At 35.2% G+C, this 20241-nt stretch overlaps 2 protein-coding genes across 3 annotated transcripts; one reads left to right on the forward strand and one right to left on the reverse strand.

Moving 5' to 3' along the window:
- Positions 1-2288: 2288 nt before the first annotated feature.
- LOC128166128 (BUB3-interacting and GLEBS motif-containing protein ZNF207-like) lies at positions 2289-6599 on the reverse strand. Its single transcript, XM_052831079.1, has 9 exons — positions 6452-6599; positions 4855-4981; positions 4530-4665; positions 4084-4326; positions 3917-3935; positions 3681-3810; positions 3265-3486; positions 2929-3010; positions 2289-2812 (listed from the first exon to the last, which is right to left on the reverse strand). The coding sequence occupies exons 1-9, from the start codon at positions 6490-6492 to the stop codon at positions 2700-2702; spliced, it is 1113 nt and encodes a 370-aa protein (XP_052687039.1). The 5' UTR covers positions 6493-6599; the 3' UTR covers positions 2289-2699.
- A 5010-nt stretch (positions 6600-11609) lies between these two features.
- Positions 11610-14469, forward strand: LOC128167610 (heterogeneous nuclear ribonucleoprotein L-like). Of its 2 annotated transcripts, none has more exons than XM_052833416.1 (2): positions 11610-11730; positions 12359-14469. In XM_052833416.1, exon 2 carries the CDS (start codon positions 12370-12372, stop codon positions 14023-14025), a length of 1656 nt encoding a protein of 551 aa, XP_052689376.1. In that variant the 5' UTR covers positions 11610-11730; positions 12359-12369; the 3' UTR covers positions 14026-14469. The 2 variants fall into 2 exon arrangements, with proteins under 2 accessions (XP_052689376.1, XP_052689377.1); XM_052833417.1 differs by having other exon boundaries at positions 11637-11730; positions 12362-14469.
- Positions 14470-20241: the final 5772 nt, after the last annotated feature.

The following is a 20241-nucleotide window of genomic DNA, read 5'->3' on the forward strand; positions in this document are numbered from 1 at the left end:
GGGGCCCCAGTTTTTGGTCCGAGGGTCACGTTTTTACAATTTAGAATCTTCACTATATATACAAGCTTTTGTGTAAATATTGGCATTTCTGGTGCAGTGGTGCTTGAGAAGAAGATTTTTTAAACATTTTCCTATGTATTTCTATGTTAAACTTTGAACCCCGCCTGGGGCCCCAGTTTTGGTCCGAGGGTCACGATTTTTACAATTTAGAATCTTCACTTTGTATACAAGCTTTTGTGTAAATATTGGCATTTCTGGTGCAGTGGTTCTTGAGAAGAAGATTTTTTAAACATTTTCCTATGTATTTCTATGTTAAACTTTGAACCCCGCCTGGGGCCCCAGTTTTGGTCCGAGGGTCACGATTTTTACAATTCAGAATCTTCACTTTGTATACAAGCTTTTGTGTAAATATTGGCATTTCTGGTGCAGTGGTTCTTGAGAAGAAGATTTTTAAAGACATGCACCCTATACTCACTGTTTCGCAATTATCTCCCTTTTAAAAAGGGCTGTGCCCTTTATTTTATCAATTTATAATCCCCTTTCCACAAGGATGCTTTGTACCAAATTTGGTTAAATTTGGCCCAGTGGTTTTTGAGAAGAAGTTGAAAATGTGAAAAGTTTACAGACGGACGGACAGACAGACAGACGGACGGACGGACGGACGGACGACGGACAACGGGTGATCAGAAAAGCTCACTTGAACCTTCGGTTCAGGTGAGCTAAAAACGTAACAATTTGCCTCGTACTATTCAAGAAGTTGAAAATGCAAAAATGTTTACGCACGAAGGACGACGCACATCGCACGACGACGGACGAAGACCCAATTGCAATAGGTCACCTGAGTGAATCAGGTGACTTTAAAAATAAGAATGTGCTAGATTCTTTATCAATTCATCTTTATTGACAATTCCAACATAAAATACTTCTTAGCTACACATACATTCAATGCAAGACAATCAACAAAACCGAGTATTCAGTCAGCGCCGTCACTCGCTTAGTGACAAGTCAGTACAAAGCTTTCAGTTTCTTGCTGCCGTAGGACCATTTCATGAAACAGACATTAGGTTAGGCATCTCATATACACCCTGTGACATTTCAACTTAACGTTTTCTGGTTTCATCTTTCATGGAGATTTTTTACCAATCTGGTAATAATGCTGTTAAGCTCTGAAAAGTCAAAACTAATGTCAAACATCCACTTGCTGAGATGCTGCCTCACAGTTTTCAATGTAGAAAGTCACATACATACTAAATGTACATCTATTACATGGTTTTATCGCAACAAACCTTTTATTTAGTATATTAAGATTATGATAAATCATACTACCCTCACAGTTTAATTTAACATTTCAAAAAACCCAATTCTTTTAAAGTCAGATATATCATTTATCATTCACTCTCTTTAAATATTCAAATCTTTACTTATTTCAAGCATTGTGATTACACAAAATGATAATGTCGCCAACACGAGTTGGGGGCCAGACTTCGGCCCAACAGTGAGCAGGGCCCACTGTGACCTGAGTACATACCAGTCAGGATAGAGTCGTCTACCCCTGTCCAGTGTACCAGACCCCGGCCCTGTACCAGAGAAAAACAAACCACACGTCAGACCTCCCTCAACTATCATCACATCTACTAGCAATCTCTCCACATTTATAATAATGTTATTTCTTAATCCAAAGAATTATTCAGAAATGTTTAATTAAAAGTTTCTCCCTATCTATCTGTTACTTACAGTGTGGTGATTCTGTTTGTTTGAACTAGAAATAAAAACACATATTTATCATCAAGCTTATTTTCTGCCATGCAATTCAGTTAAATAAACTGTCACCAACACAATGTTGGGGGCCTTCAACCCAACAGCATACTATGCTGTGACAGAAATAGCTTCTCATGAGAAATTTCACCAACACAATCCAACATAATCCACAAAATCTGCTGTCACCAACAAAGAGTTGGGGGTGTGAAACCCAACAGCAAGACAACTTGCTGTGACCACTTGCCTTTCTTCAACACAGCGGATCTAATTCATTCTGTTCTGTTGTCACCAACATATACATGTTGGGGGTGTTAAACCCAACAGCAAAATGCCAGAGATTCTGCTGTGACCACCCACCTTTAATTAGGTGTCTTGAGAATTCCAAACAAACCATAACAATTCATAACACCAACCTTTACAGCAGTTTCTGTCAACATTGCCAAAAATTCGTCATTTTGCAGATTGCTGTCAAAAACTAATTGTACTTGCCTTTTTCCCTCATAAACATCATGACATTCTAATGAGTAACACATAATATGCCACATTTATTTGTATAAAAATGTAGATGACAATTGTATGATGAACATTCAATGCAGTACATGTTTTTTTAAAAAGAAAGTATTTATCACACTTACCAAGTTTTTAAATCTGTTTTCTACACAATGCCTATTGATCTTTTAGTTTCTTACCTTGATACTCAAGAACTTTATTTTTAAATATAAGTAAAAGGACATCATTTACATCTACAAAATACAATCATTTCACTCATAAAACACAATAAAATTCCACCTTAGAATTTTACTCAATGAGATTGATCTTTTGATAGTGTACATCTACTATCACAACATCATAAAATCAGACTTAGCTGAGTGAAACACATTTGTAAAACAATTGATAAGCCTCCAGCTCTGCTGTCAGTACTGTCCACTTGTCATCTGCTATCAGTACTGTCGACTTGTCATTGGTGGTCTGTAACCGCTCTGTCCCTGATATGACATTCCACTCCCATACATATTGGATCCCCCACTACCATTGCCCATACCTCCCATCATATCTACAAAGTAAGACATGTATTTACTAAATATGTAACATGACCAGTAAGGGACACACAGATTTTCTTAGATTGGTAGTAAAGACATAATCTATTTACAAAAATTCAATAAAACTTACTCGATGCTGGTGGCCGTCCTGGCCCCTGGTTCATGTTTCCCATACCTCTCCTGTATTTGGGCATCATGGCTCTCTTCTCTTCCTGTAAATCATTGGAGACAATGACATTTATTTTGATTCAGCAGCATTTATTTTGCAAATATTTTGCTAAAAAAACTTCACCCCAAAACACACAATTACCTTTTTCTTTTATAGATGTACTAATATATGAAATATTTTTGTAGACTGCAGTTACTATCATGCAATATAGATACAGTGCATGTATATTGCGTGAGAGTAACTGATAATGCTCTCAGATCAACTGAGAGAATAAGACAAAATCATGCGTCAACTTACCAAGGAGATGTCTTCCTCTGGGTGAATGAGTTTGGATGTCAAACCTGAACTAGACTCTGGTTTCTTGATCTGTGGTGCCCCAGTGATGGTAGCACTGCTGTGGACTGGAGAGTTGTTGGACAAGGCCGCCGCTGCTGAGGGGAATGTCGGCTTGACAGGGGCAGTGGAGGATCCAGCCTTGAAGTTAGCTGTGGGCGGGGCTGATATCGTCGCTGAGGAGGACTGCAAGCAGGACAGGTGTATTACACATCAAATATACAACATAAGTAGAAAAATATTGTTACGACATGTATATCCAGCAGTCCTTAAATAATGAAAATTACTGTATATCATAACATCAAATACAAATGATGTTAGTTTTAACAATGTAATATACATGCATCTTTTTTTAGTTAGAAAAAAAACCTATCTCTCACCTGTGCTGAGGGAAACAAAGGCTTTGAAGGTCCACTTTGTGTACTCATGGGATTAGACCCCGGCATTGAGACTGGGGGACCATTCTGCATATAATTAGGGCGTGGTGGCATTCCTGGCATGGGTGGCATGCTGCATAGACCAAAAATATTCTCATTGCTCTTAACAGTTCCTCTTTTAACTTTAATCAATTTTAAATGATATACATCAGATTTACACCAACTTGATGAAAACTTACCCCATTGGCCCCATAGGTCCTGAAACATAATAATTGATATAAAAGTTTAATATGCTGTGACAAATATTTACCAACTTATCTACCAGTTTGATTTCAATTTGTTCCAGGTTTTCTTGATTTTGCAAATATTTACTATTGACAAAAACAATGACCTCTGTATTACTTACCCATTGGTGGCATAGGTCCCATTGGCCCCATAGGACCCATGGGTCCCATCATTGGACCAGGCCCCATAGGACCTGGTGGTCCCATGGGGGGCATTGGAGGCATGCCATAGGGCATATTACCAGGGGGCATTGGCATTCTGTTCATACCAAATGGTGGTGGAATCTGATTATTTTGACTGCCTGAAGGACCTGCCATTCCATCATTGCTATCTGTGTCGTCCTTCATCCGCTTGTTGGGAGGCTCTAATGAAATATTAAGCATCATCATTCATATGTCGTATGGGTTGTTTATGCTCTTCGTAGTGTAATTTTGATTTTAAAATGTTTAGTAACTTAAAGTTGATTATTTTCAACAGCTTAAAAATTGTAACTTGTAGCTGAGAATACGTTTTGAACTGGCATCAAGTTAAAGCATCTATTTCCCTTTCACACCTTCCTAAACTCACCGTCACTTCCTTGTTTTTGTTTCTCATGTGCTTTAACATCTTCCTCTGGTATTCCTTCCATTCCATAAATTTCTATTTCACAATTATTTCTCCCTGGCAGGGAATTTGGCACTTTGTCTATTTTTTCTTTATGAACCTGTTAAAATTTAAACTTTGCAAATAAGATTTCAGATTTTAAACAGAAAACAGTCAGATGTTCAATCATATATTTAGATTTTCAAAATAGGGATTGAAAATTTAAGGTTAGATAAATAAAGTTATTAGTTAAGAATAATCAATAATAAAGAAAATCAGCAATTAATAACCAAGAAATTATGACCATTACCTGCATACAATGAATGGAAAGACCCGGTCCAGTGTAAAGCTTTTTGTGACATATATGACATTTGAAATGTTTTGCTTTCTGATGCTGAATTAGGATTTTTTCATCATCAAATTCTCTGTTACAATACCTAATACATGTTAAGGAATAAAAACACAAAGAAAACTCTCCAGAATCAAAATTAAAAGCAGTTTAACAGGTAGGGACCAATCGCCCAAATGGGTGATAATAGCGAGCCGACGCACCTCCCGGCGAGCGAAGCGAGCTCTAAGAACCAGTGTGCGCGGGAAAAAGAACGAGCTAAACATACTGTACATCAAACAAAATTTTTTGTCTATGTCCCATAATGCTCTCTAATGTTTTCACCTGTGGTGCTATGCCAAAAATGGCTGACTTTTAACTCGTAATTTACGGTGTTTTAAGGTTTGAAGACATGTTTTGAGTACCGCATATTGTTTGGCGAGACTCGGGAGATTTGTTACATGCTTCCATACCTTCGTATTGAGTCGAGATACATAAACAAAGACTAACAAAGTCATGGATGACGTCACAGCGCTCTCGTGCTATATTTCCCGCGATAAATTTAGAAGTGGATCAAACATCTGTAATGAGTGTACTAGCTATTTCAGTATAGACTGCGATACCTGCCTCATTGACATATGATTTGTTTTTACTTTTTTTTCAATATAGAGATTATATAAATATATACTAACAAGAGCCATACTTTACTGTCATATCGATCCATTTTTAAGCTAACTGTGCATGTACAGTAGGCAGGTAAGTATATGAGTAGGGAGGAAATAAACAATAGGACATTTTGAACTAATTAAAAAGAAATAGAGAAGAAATAAACAGTTAAAAAAATTATGTAGATATTGTATATAGTCAAACCATTAAATTTAAAAGTGGGAAATTACACGCCAACAAATAAGGCCCCGGCACCTCTCTTTCTCTCTCTCCTCTCTCTCTCGGAGAGGGGTAGTGGGTTGCGATGTATGACCATTAAAATTAGTACCTTTGGCATACTCATTGTAGAGCAATACTCTTTCAAAAATTCTTTGACGTTCGTTGATACCTAAATAACACTAAGTTGACAATGATACAAGGTATGTGTATTTCTTGCTGCGCTCGCCAGAACGGTAGCACCGTAAAACATATTAGCACTTTTGGGATATAATATCCCAAATGGGATGGATAGATAAATTTGGAGAGCAAAAAATAGATTTTTTATTTTTCTAATAATATGGTAAACCTGCATTAGAAAAGCTGAAATGTATCAACTTTTTCTGAAACCGAACTATTCAGGCATTTAACCACCAATGGAACTCAAACCACCAAACGGGGATTGATGCCCAACCTCAGGGGCTCGTCATGAATTTTTTTCAACCTGTTATATCTACCACCTCTATACAATAAAATACATGTATTTTATTGTATAGAGGTGGTAGATATAAAAGGTTGAAAAAACTTCGTGACGAGCCCCTGTGGCCCAACCTGATCAATGTGAACACCGCGGTAAAGTCACTGTGTTAATTTTACTCCGGTAAAATGAAAAATGTCTTTCTTCTGGCTTCAATACGTCTTTCTAGAAAAAGGATACCAGCACCAAGGCTTCAACTGCTTCTTCTTCTTTCTTCCCATCTTGATTTGTTATCTGAAAAACGTTTCTTGTATATATTCAATTCAATATGGCGAATAAACGCGAATAAAAACCGGAAGCAATATGTCTACAAAATAAAACCAATATGTAGTTAGTTTCCGGATTTTCCCTGAGCTGTAAAAGTTGCATAAAATGGGGAAACTGTCCATAGGTGTCGAAACCGGGGGGCTTAGCCCCTCCCCCTCCTTTTTTGCAAAGTTAGACCTAACCATTAGGCACATGGCATCATTGGTATACTAAGTTAGACCTAACCATTAGGCACATGGCATCATTGGTATACTAAGCAACCTTCAAAATTATAGGAATGTCAACAAGTACTCGACTATCGGTCGGTGACGATCTTTGACTAATATTTTTAGTCGATTTACTCGTTATGAATTAAAAAATAATCGAAACTTTTTATTTTTTAACGCACCAGTTTTTCTTGGCTACGAATGAAATTAACAGCTTTCTTTTTTTTTCCGGCATTTGGTCCGTAAAGTAAGATTATGTTCTATCGGTGTTTTTCTAAGCGGTCTGATCAAGTTATTGTTTCGAAAAAAGTACGAAGACATACATATAATCGAGGAGACCAAATTAATGTTTCTTTAAATTTTAAAACTTTATATCATTTCAGTTAGAAGTTTGTATAATCGTTTCATTAATCATCTTCAGGCGTTTGTCTCTATCTATTTAACTTTAATTGCTGATTATGCACAGGACAATGAGTTCGGGGAACACGACACGTTAAACGGTTTGATTTGCTTTTGATGATGTGTAAACGCCACAAAAAAGATTATAATCCCTAGAAAATCCTAAATCCTTATAAGCTGGAGTTCAATTAAATTCATTTATCTTAGTCTCAACACCATTGCACGATGGTACACAGAGATTTCATACATTTATGTCCATTCATATTTTAAGATATGTACATGATTATATTGTCTTATATGTCCACTCACTTACTGCACATTGCACATTTGTATATAATAATATATGTTATATAATTCAGAGGCGGATCCAGCAATTTTGAAAAGGGGGGGTTCCATTTTATGAAAAACAATATGTGCAAAATTTATCATTTGTCAATAAACAATGACTTTTTGACCGTTTTCCGTGCGTATACAACTGTATTTAATAAACATTTATCTCATCACTATCTATTTCACATCTATTTCATCATCAGAATGCACTGCATTATTGAACGTTTTGCCGTTTTGGTTTAGGTAAGGAAGATTTGCATAATATCCAGCCTCAAGAAACCCAGCAATGAGAAAGTGCGTCTATATATATGCTTGATAGAAAAGAAACACTATGAAACAAAAAATAACTCAGACTAATTACGACAAACTATCATAAAAATGGATATTTTGGTAAAAAAAAAAATTATGTCTTTGATGTTTTTAAATTCTGAACTATTTATCGATTTTGGTTTCTATCGATTGCCTTCTTAAATAAAGGTCTAAATGATAGGATATGACAAAAGAATGGGAATAATTTATCTGCTGAATAAATGGTATGTGTGTAATACAATGGTAAAAGTAATTGTCGTCCCGGAACTTGATGTGACCTCTGTTATGGGTGCGCTACATCATCTGGACTAGTACAGATGCGATCATATTTAGAAAAGTTTTAAAAAGGTGGGCATTTTCATAATGGTTTACATATAAACCCTTTACATGGTATTTTTGTAACAGAATTTCCGATTCTTGGAAACAGAACAAAAAATGCTTTCTTTTGTGTTTCATGTGGGTATGAAGGTGTCTAGCATTCCAGAAAAATAGCATAACCCGCATAAGCGGGTCATGTAAGTTTCTTTGTATTTTTCGTATAAAAAGAAGTAAAACTCGTCTATTATTATTACTTTATTTATTTAACTAAACAATACATTTGAAAGCGGCTTTTTAAAGTAAAACGAATGCGTACTTGAACGTCGTTTTACTCGATGGCTTGTCAGTTCAAAACTGTATGAACTATCATCATTCTTTTTAAAAAGAAATAGTCTAAGAGTAGAAAATACATTGTAGATGTTATTATAAATCTGTGTTTTAGCGATACAGCTTATCTACTTTATTTCGATAAAAAGTCGATAGGTTTTTTTTCATATAAGAACAAAATTATGGGACGCAGTACAAAATTCTTTCAATAAGTAATTTTAAAAGCATTTATTTGAGATAATTACAGTATTTCTATTATAAAATGGAAAAATGGACATTAAAAAGGCATTAAACGTTTTCAAAAAAAATTCATATGTCCCAGAGAAAGGGGGGGGTTCCGACCCGCCAATGTAATTTGTATTCCGATAAGTTGTAAAGCTCAAGGATAATAAATTGAATTGAAATTGAATTGATTATAATGATACAATATGTGGTATTTCTTACTAATTAACAATGCATGCGTAAAAGAGAGAGAGAGAGAGAGAGAGAGAGAGAGAGAGAGAGAGAGAGAGAGAGAGAGAGAGAGAGAGAACTCTGACTCGTTGTATGGGGGTTCTAACCTGGGGAGCATTTTTATTTATTTTTCTAATAAAAGCACATATTTCCTCAAAGAACAATGTTTTGTACTTCCCATTATAAATTTAAAACTAATAGCATTTTTTATTTTTGTATTTGATAAGCATTGATTGCGTTCTTGCTGCAGCGAGTTACAGCTAAGTATGTAGTGAAATCCATCTCCTATTTTGCGCTTATTGCAATGAGCACAGAATCATTCATGTCTAGGAATATTTGCTCAACGTCCACTTTCAATGGGTAAATGGTGATTACATGTTCGAAATCTACAAAAAGTAATTGCATCTTTTTTTGATAATGTAACAAAATAACGTTCAAATTTTAACTCTTCCTTACAAATTCTATATATGGTATCATGAGTGGGCGTGTCCAAAGTATGCGTGACCAGCTCAAATGTAGATGATATCCCGTTCCTCAAGCTGATTGGTCGATTAAAAACTTTAATTAATCCAATTTTTTAACTGACGTATAAATAGGGAGATATAACTATAATGAACTGCATTCTATATGTACCAGCTGTCCTTTTTTTTCAGATCTCTCGGTAGTATCCACACCGACAATATGCCTAATAGGGGTATATTTGTTTGAAAGTCGGCTGTGTGATGTTCACAAGAAATTCAACAAAATTGTTGCAGCGATAAATCATTCGGGACAATCGTAGAAATAGCGAAGTGGAAGATAAAGGTGAGAAAATTATGCAGGAACTGGTGATAATGGATTCTTATAATTTAGAGCTTTTGGGGATGATTGCAGAATAGATTGCCAATTTTGTTTGAATTGGTCTATCAACGTGAGTTTTATTTTTGCCTTTACGCGCGGCGGCTATTGAGAGTTATGTATAGTTTGATTAATCCATATATTAGATTAACCGCAGTTATTTAGAATATGTTTGATGTTTTCATACCAAGGAATTTCCCCTCAAATTCGTGGTTCATGCAAATTCTTAGATCATATATTAACTTTGCAATTTTTGTATCTTTTCCGCCGTAAGTATTCTTGACCAATAAAAAATAATGCGTGTTTTAATTAGAATTTTAAGTGGGTATCGACCATGCAAGTTCACCATATATCATGAAATCTGGAGTTGATTGTTTTAAATGGAATAGAAGTTTACAAAATTTGAGATGAATTCTCTCTATAATTGCAATATTTGAAAAACCCCAGACTTCCCATCCATATAAAGGTATAGGTTGGACAATTTTGTCAAAAAAATGTAGTTGACATTGTACTGATAGGTTATGAAATCTCCCCTTTTTTAGTACTTCATATAATGCTTTTGTAGCTTTTTCGGCTAATTTCTGTATTACAATTTTAAAATATCCTGTTCTGCTAAATACTATTCCAAAATAGTTAAAATCAGTAACGACTTCAATAAATTTATCGTTATATTTTATCTGTATGTTTTCTTTCTGCCTACCTTTGCTAAATACAATGTATTATTATTTTAGATTTATCGATATTCATTTTCAGGTTCAGGTTAGAGAGAGAGAGAGAGAGAGAGAGAGAGAGAGAGAGAGAGAGAGAGGTTGTAAGCAGATAACTCAAAACATTTATTTTAAGGTTAACTTTCTTCTTTCTTTCTTTTCTCATTGGCGGGAGGGGGACCCTTTGGCTAGCGAAGATGCCCCTACCCCCAGGCCGATGCTACGTTCCTAAATTCAACTTCAATAATCTAAGATATTGATTAGGTATACTTTTAAGTTTGTATGGGACCTTTGACATAAGTACAGTTTATTCTCTTTTAAGAAGTTGACAGGCATAGCCACACGCGAAGTGGGTGTAGGCTATACCTGTCCACTTCTCAAAAGAGAATAAAGTACAATCTTATGAAATATAAGCGTTTTGAATTTTTTTCAATTTACAGTGTAGCATAAACACTTATAAATGGTATCATTTTGATTAATAAAATTTAACAATGTCTTTTTTGTGTGAAGGGATTAAATTTAAATGATACTTAATAACATGTGAATTAACTAGAATAAGAGCTACAAAGTTCCTAAGGTATATGCAAAAATTTACTTTGTACATGTACAATATAGCAGATCAAGATATCTATTGTGTCTCTAAACGTGAATGAACTCATTAATGTTTTAATGAGTAATAAACATCACTATTTTGTGATTTTTATTAAATGAAACATGTAAATAGTCTATGTCATTTGTAAAACTGAACACAGGAAGTACACACTTTCAAAGCATATTGTGAAAATACTATACATAGAATTTCAAATCGCCGCATACAATCATTAGTTTATTCCCTTAACTTTAATTCCCATATGGTCTGGTGCTTGCATTTTCTCATTAAAGATATGCACGAAGCCTTTAAAATATACCCATGCTATCCTCCAAAAATTGAGGATAATTTCACCCACAATGCAAAGTGACTTTCCATATATGGTAAATATCAGCAGCCATCTTGAAATTGTGCTATCCTCCAAAAACGGAGGTTGCCTAGACCTGATAAATAAAAATTGCATTTCATAAAAATAAAATTCGTATAAAGTTGAAATAAGAGTAGAGAGGTCGAACTCATTAGCTACCGTTCTGTTCTACAGTAATTTTCATTATTGGAAAGGAATGCCACATTCTTATCCAAATGCTATTCCATAGATCACACTCAAGGTCGATAACTCTTCAAGTAATTCACCGGAAGTTTACGGTCCATGCAGGATTTTGCTATTTCAATTGAGGATTTTTTTTTGCATTTCTTACAAACGGCGATTATATTTAGGTATGCGTTCAGTTATTAAATTACATATTAGAAGACACTGGCTTTATAAATGCCACTTTCTTTTGTGTGGTATGTACATTGCATTGTGTAGACCGAGTCGTACGAGTCCTTTCACAAGTCAGTAGGCATAAAAAGGCGCGCAAGCTTGTTTTTTGTCGCGTATCTTTGTATATACAAGGACATGTACAATAATAGTATGTCACTACCACAGTAAAAAACTTCTATATATATATAATACTTCTTCCAAATGTTAACAAATAGCAAGTATTAGTAATCCATAATCACAATGCTTAATTCAATATGGCTGAGAGTGAGACACCTCCATTTCATTAACTTGATTGTCCTATTTTGTCTGTTCAAATCCCTTTGAAATGCATTTGATGGTCAGATGTTATACTGTTTGAAGATTATGTGTAATAAGATGTAGTTTTTTTGGGGGGGGGGGGGGTTTATTTGCATTAAATTCTCAGTGTCCCATGTCATAGAATGGACCTGGTTAAAAGATTATCAAATACTGATCTCCTTACACAGTAATTAACCCTATTTTGGGTATAAGATACAAAGCATAATAATATATATGATATGGTCGACAATAAATGTCTTATGATGTTAATCAATTTTTTCATAGTAGGTTGAGTCATGGCATCTGGGTATGAAGATCATGCCAGCAAACGCATGAGGATGGACAAGTCCAGTGAAGACCCAATCAAGCCATCTCCTTCACCGGTCGTCCATGTCCGAGGCTTATATGACAACATCATGGAGAGAGACCTGACAAGGGCTGTTCAACAGTTTGGAAATGTAAGCTGTGTAGTACTCATGCCAAAGAAACACCAAGCTTTGATCGAGTTTGAAGACATTTCGGGAGCCACAAACTGTGTAAATTATTCAAATGAGAACCAGATTTTTGTCGCTGGTCAGCCAGCATATTTCAATTATTCCACCAGTCAACGCATTCAGAGACCAGGTCCAAAAGAAGAAAACAAACAGACCAATCACATTTTGTTGTTTACGATCCTAAATCCCCAGTACCCCGTCACAGTGGATATCATGCACACCATATGCAGTCCCTATGGACAGGTGGTGCGTATTGTTATCTTTAGAAAGAGTGGTATGCAGAGCATGGTGGAATTTGATGACGTAGAATCGGCCAAACGTGCAAAGCAAGCTTTAAATGGAGCTGATATATACTCCGACTGTAACACTCTGAAAATAGAGTATGCAAAAACAGATAAACTGAATGTTTTTAAAAATGACCAAAGCAGCTGGGATTATACCAATCCAAACTTGAATAGTGAGGCAGCTCCCCCCAGGAATATGCCTCTTCTACCAGAACCAAGCGGAGGATTTCCCCCATCCAACAGGAGGCCTGGTCCAGGTGGTCAGGGGGGATTTGGAGGATACGGACGAGAAGCGGGCCAAACTCAAGGCTACCAGGGCTATCAGGGTGGTGGATATGGGGCTGGGATGTATGACCAGGGCGATGGATTCAGTCAGGGCTATGGAGGAATGCCCCAGAGGCAGGCTGGGTATGGTCAGGAAGGGTTTGGCAGGAAGCCTGGACCACCTCCACCCATGCATGAAGATGGAGGTTATGGAAGACCAATGCCTCCACATGGGTATCAGGACCAAGGAGGGCCACCAGGGGCCATGATTCAAGGGGCAGTACTTATGGTGTATGGTTTAAATCCAGAACATGTCAACTGCGACAGACTGTTTAATGTTTTCTGCCTATATGGGAATGTTGCCAGAGTGAAGTTCCTCAAGAGCAAAGAGGGATCTGCAATGATTCAGATGGGAGACTCGCTGGCTGTTGAGAGGAGCATTCAGAATCTCAGTCATGTGACTTTGTTTGGAAGTAAGTTAACTCTTGCTGTTTCCAAACAGGCATTTTTACAAGATGTTCCAAATCCATACGAGTTACCTGATGGGACACCGTCTTTTAAAGACTTCATGGGCAGCAGAAACAATCGATACGCAAATCCAGAACAAGCCAGCAAAAACAGAATCATGGCCCCCACCAAGGTTCTTCATTATTTCAATGTTCCTCCTGAGTTGTCGGAGAAGGTTTTGGAAGAGGTTTTTACAAATATGGGAGCAGAGTGTCCCGAGAAAATAAAACAGTTTCCTGCCACTAGTGCCAGAAGTTCCTCTGGTTTGGTTCAGTTCAAAGACACTGAAGAAGCAGTCAATGCCCTGGCATTAGCAAACCACGCATCAATTCCTAATCCGTCTGGCAAAAGTCCTTATGTGATGAAGCTGTGCTTCTCAGGCAGTCCAATTGGTGGTCGGTAGAAAGGAATTCATTAGGTTTCAAAACAAAATCCTTGTGTAGCTGAACACTCTTTGACCAAATGGTAGCTTTTAATTGAAGATGCTCATTGTGCATTATCCATCAACTGCATCAAACGTGTACAAAACATCCATTATACATGTTATAATCAAATGCCGAGTCTTTGAACATTGAACATTATCATAGACATTCAAAATATTTTCAGATTTCATGGACTATGTCATGAATGGGCATTTTTTAGTTTATTAGCCAAACAATTTATAATTAATTGTTAAGCTATTTACAGTTTGTTGTCTTGCACCTAAACACTTTCACGCTGTTTGTATCCCAAAAAAGGTGAAATTTACATGGAGCTTTTTGTAACAAAATTTGAGTTGTATTTTATACAAAACTATTTTTTAATGCATTGTTTCATGAAGTATTATAAAATAAAATTCATAAAAATATGTTCAGACACTTACCGGTATAAAGGTTTGAGTAACTAAAGGTTTTGGTTTAGACAGGAGAAGATATACACAATTTGCCCATAGCATAGAGTTCTTCCTCAAGTGAATATTGGAGAAATGATACGAGATGCATTTAATTAAATGTCTGCAATTTGGTTTAGTTGTTGTATGGTTTGTCCCATCCCCCCCCCCCCCCCCCAAACACACACACACACACCAAATTCACAGCCATTATTCATATTTAAAGAGATTACATATACCACAGTACAAGTCCTATAGTATTTATTCAGGGTAACAAACAGTCATTTGAAATAGCCTCAAGCCAGGGCTCTGAGACATGGCATACTTTCTCCTAACTAAGGATGCTTGATTACATAAAGTATCATAAACATGAATATGTGATCTCATATTCAACCTATAAAGTGGACACAGCCAGAAAAAACATGCAACCTACAGTTGGTGACCAGTTTTCAAACCATTGTAAAACATTGATCCTATTAATTATTTTATACAGATTAGATTAATATCTTTAACAGTTGGAACTGTTAGCTCATTTTTAGCTCACCGGGATGAAGTCGGGGGGAGCTTATGCGTCGGCGTAGGCGTCCAGACCTGGTTAAAGTTTTTGTTGCAGGTCCTGTATCTAAGCTATTACTTGTCCTATCTTCACCAAACTTGCATGGATGATGCATCTGGACCTACTTATGGACTTGAAAGACTTGGATGCTGAATCTGAGTCCTAAATTTCAGATGCTGGAGGAGGTTAAGGTTGTTGGACCAGGTTAAGGTATTCAATGTATAATCAAGGGATATTGAACAATTTTGAATCGTTTAAAACCAGTTAAATAAGTACTCCTAAAAAACATTGAAAGTGAAATGAACCAAATTCACATGACTGACAACATATAAGAAGCCGGTCATTTTGCACCTTAAATTTTTTTTAAAGAGTTATCTCCCCTTGTTGAAAAAAAGAAAATTTTAATTTCGTCAGAATATCTGCGGTAAATGATTCATTTTAATTCATATTTTGATAAAGAGAAAGTTTATGCATGTATTAACCAAGAGTGTTTTACAAATTTTAAGTTTCTTTTTACAATATCGCATTAAAACATACGTTGCCCATAGACTTTAATACAAAATTCAAGGTGTAATTAGTTGAACCATAATTAATATTTTGAAAATTCCTTTGGTGGAGTATTTTCATTTGATAACACCTTCAAAATGATACCATGATTAGGAAAATCGGACCATACATTTCTTAGGTACAAAATGTGGTCGTTATACATCGAATACCTTAAAGTTTTTGTTGCAGGTGCCCTTTGATAGCATTATCTAAGTTACTGCAGGTCCGTACTTCACCAAACTTGCATGGATGGTGTGTCTTATGATACTGATGCACCAGACAGGCTTGAGTGCTGAATCTGAGCTATTGGTTTCGGATGCTGGAGGAGGTTAAGATTTTTGGAGCAGGTTGAAGTTTTTGTTGCAGGTGCTCTTTGATAGCAATATCTAAGTTACTGCAGGTCTGTTCTTCACCAAACTTGCATGGATGGTGTGTCTTATGATACTGATGCACCAGACAGGCTTGAGTGCTGAATCTGAGCTATAGGTTTCGGATGCTGGAGGAGGTTAAGGTTTTTGGACCAGGTTAAAGTTTTTGTTGCAGATGCCCGTTGATGGCAATATCTAAGTTACTGCTGGTCCATACTTCACCAAACTTGCATTGATGGTGTGTCTTATGATACTGATGCACCAGGCAGGCTTGGTGCTGAATCTGAGCTATAGGTTTCAGATGCTGAAGGTGGTTAAGGTTTTTAGAGCTGGTTAAAGTTTTTGTTTCAGGTGCCCTCTGATGATTATATCTTAGTTACTACTTGTCCTAACTTCATCAGACTTCCATGGATGGTGCGTCTTATGATACTGATGCACCAGACAGGCTTGAATGCTGAATCTGAGCCATTGGTTTCAGATGCTGGATATGGTTAAGTTTTTTGGAACAGGTCACATGTTTAATAGATAATAGTACTATTTCAAACTTGCATAGTTGATTAAACTGTAGAATGAATGAATCACAGAGGAAGCTTCAGATGCAGAGCTTGATCTCCATTATCAAGGATATCACCAAACTTGAATGGATGGTGTGTCTTATGATACAGATGCACCTGACAGGCATGGATGTTGAATCTGAGTCATAGGTTGCGGATGCTGGAGCATGTTAAGGTTTTAATTGCTAGTGCCCTCTGGTGATGATATCTTAGTTATTACTGGTCTGAACTTCACCAAACTTGCATGGAGATGCGTCTTAAGTATACTGATGCACCTGACAGGCTTGAATGCTGAATCTGAGCTATTGGTTTTGGATGCTGGATGAGGTGCTGTTTTTTTGGAACAGGTCACATGTTTTATAGATGATAGCTTGCATAGTTGATTTAACTATATTATAAATGAAACGCAGAGGTTGCTTTAGATGCAGAGCCTGATCTCCATTATCAAGGATGCTAAAGAAATCTCTTACCTCACTCAAACCTGCTCGATAGATAGATGTGTTTGTTGATAAATGATATAACATGATTCCTATGATATAGTATTGTTTGGTATGAAACAATATTGTTTAATATGACACAATATAATATCATATGTAATATTATAAAAAGTTATATGATACTATATGATATTGTATCAATTTTTTTTTATATTTTATGTTATGATATTGTATCATGATATCGTTATGAATAGTATTGTATATTATGATACAGTATTGTATAATATTGTATTATTAATTTATTATTTTATCACATGATACTATTACATAAGATATTGCAAAATATAATATTGTATCCTATGATACAATATTGTATATTCTTTGATATTGTATCATACGATGTTGTATAATATGATATTAGTTTCTGAAATATAGAATTTTATCACATGAAATTGTATAATATGATACTGTAATATTATATAATATTGTATCATACGATATTGTATAAAATGATATTGGTTTATAATATGATTTATTATCGCATCACATGAAATTGTATTGTATGATATTGTAAAACATATTATTGTATCATATGATACAATATGTATAATATGATATTGTATTATATTATATTTTACTTTATCACATAATATTGTATCATTTGATATGATACAATGTTGTATCAAATTATATCATGTGTTAAAAAATTGTATGTTGTAATCATATGTTCATTTGTTAATCAAAACAATAATATAACATTAGAATCATATGATACAATATCATATTATGTATTAAAAATGTTACAGTATCATACAATACCATACTATATTATACAATATAATATCATATGTTTCAATGTTATGATATATTATGTAATATGATATTGTAATATAATACTATATTGTTTTATATATAATGATATTGTATTATTTGATCAAATACATTAACGTATAACACAATACAATGTCATATCATACGTTACAATATCATATCTCATCATTGTTTATTATGGTATTTTATTGTATTATATGATATATGTTGTAAATATGATAGGATGCAATATTTAATGTTATATTATTGTATTGATTAACAAATGAACATATGATTATCATACAATTTTTTAACACATGAAATACGGTATTGTGTCAAAACAGAATCTATGAATATCCAAAATTAAAAGTATGATTTTCGTTTAATATGATAAAGGTGGTTTCATAAAGGTGAAGTCTCATAAGGGTGATGTCTCGTCTCGGTGAGCTTTGTAATCTGTGATTACCTATGTTTTTTCTTACCAAGACAAATTGGGCTATGCCCTTGACATCAGCATCTGAACATGGTTAAAGCTTTTGGACAGGTCCTGTATCAAAGTTATTACTTGTCATATCTTCACCAACCTTGCACGGATGGTGCACTTGGGCATAAATATGGACTTAACAGACTTGGATGCTGAATCTGAACCGTTAATTTCCGATGCTGGATGAGGTTAAGGTTTTTTATATGAGCAGATTAAAGTACTTGAAACAGGTGCCCTGTAATGGCCATTTTGAAACTTTTACAGTTTCTATCTTCAATCTTGCGTGGGTGGTGCATCTTTTGATACATGTACGCTTGAGAGACTGGAAACCTGAATCTAAGCCTTGGATGATTGGGGTAATTTAAGGATTTTAAAGCTGGCGCCCTTTGACAATGTAATATATCTAGGTTAATAATGGTGTTATCTTCACCAAAGGACATTTGCTATGGTCAAATACATGTATCTGCCCCTCATTTAACCAATTTTTAAATTGTATCATATCAAAATCAAATCTTTATAAAACATTATACAGAGGATGTCTATCATTATATATAATCTTGAGATTAATCATCATTGTCTAATAGCTTCATTTATGATGTCACTCAAATGGGCGAATTCCTGCAATTTTGCAAACAAATTAAACAAGAGATATTTGTGAAACACTTATCCCCCCCCCCCCCCCCCCTGGAAACGTGTTCAAGAAGAGAATGAACAAAAACTGCAAAAAATTAGATTTTTTCTAAGTCAAAGGGGCATTACTCTGTTGAAAATTGCTCTATTGTCATCAAAATCGTACATGACCTAGAAATTATTTTGATAATTATTTCAATTTGTGCAACCTCTGCAAAGAAAAATGTATGGAAACTAATGGTGAACGGACAGATAGGCAGACAAATAAATATTGTTATTATTCTTCCATATTTTGCCCATTTGGAAGTATAGAGAGCAGGTCTGCTCAAGTACGATTTTTACATAAGTTTTTGTTCATATACACATGATTGTTAAAAATGGTACTTGAGAAAGCATGAGGTCCATCTTGACCAGTCAAAAAAAAATGTCAGAAAACGCTCATATTTTGCTTCAGTCATTAATTATTGATCAAAATAAGACAATCTTCATGACGTACGTCATTTCTACATTATGACATCATTGGGGTGATAACCTTTTACATAGGTACCGGGTACTTATTTTTCATTATGATATCAACTATATTCAGCATTACTTTTAAAGATTTTTTTAGAACTTTAATTTTGGGGGTGAAAAATGCATGATACCAAATTAAGTGCTATAGATGAATGATTCATCTTGTGACACTGATACACTTGACAAGCATGGATGCTGAATCTGAGCCATAGGTTTAGAAAACTGGAAGAGGTTAAGGTTTTTGTCATATATTTAAGTAAATAATGGTCCTTACTTATTCAAAACTTACATGATGAAACACAGAGCTAGTTCAAGATATGAAGAGTGATCTTTATTATTTATCCAGATGCTAAGGCAGGTTAAATATCTACATGAATTTATTTCTTGTATTGGGATTGGTTACTTCAGGAAGTAAATCCTGTTCATACCCAGTATAACTTTTGATGTGTAATAGAGGTACATGTAGTTTCAGAGTTTTTGATCTTTGAATATCTGGATGCTGGAGCAGGTGTAATTAAGTTTATTGACTTATTCAAAGCAGGTTTGAATGTTGGAAGAAATATACTGGATGTCCTGACCAACTGGTCTCATGGTTCATGAAACTTTGGATTTGAAACTATGCCTAGCTTCAGATACCGGAGTTTGATTTTATTTCCTTTATCAAGGATGCTAAGAAAACGTGCATGGTTCTACCTCACTCAAAAAATGCTTGATGGATGTGATTTTTGGTATTTGTCATACACTGTATCACATGATTCCTATTTCTATGTTAAACAAGAGCCTCTATCAAATAAAATTTATCAGGTTAAACTCACTTCTCAGCTACAGTGGATTAACAACGACTGCATAAATA

Source organism: Crassostrea angulata, chromosome 10, assembly GCF_025612915.1.
Source record: "Crassostrea angulata isolate pt1a10 chromosome 10, ASM2561291v2, whole genome shotgun sequence".
Classification (NCBI taxonomy): Eukaryota; Metazoa; Mollusca; class Bivalvia; order Ostreida; family Ostreidae; genus Magallana; species Magallana angulata.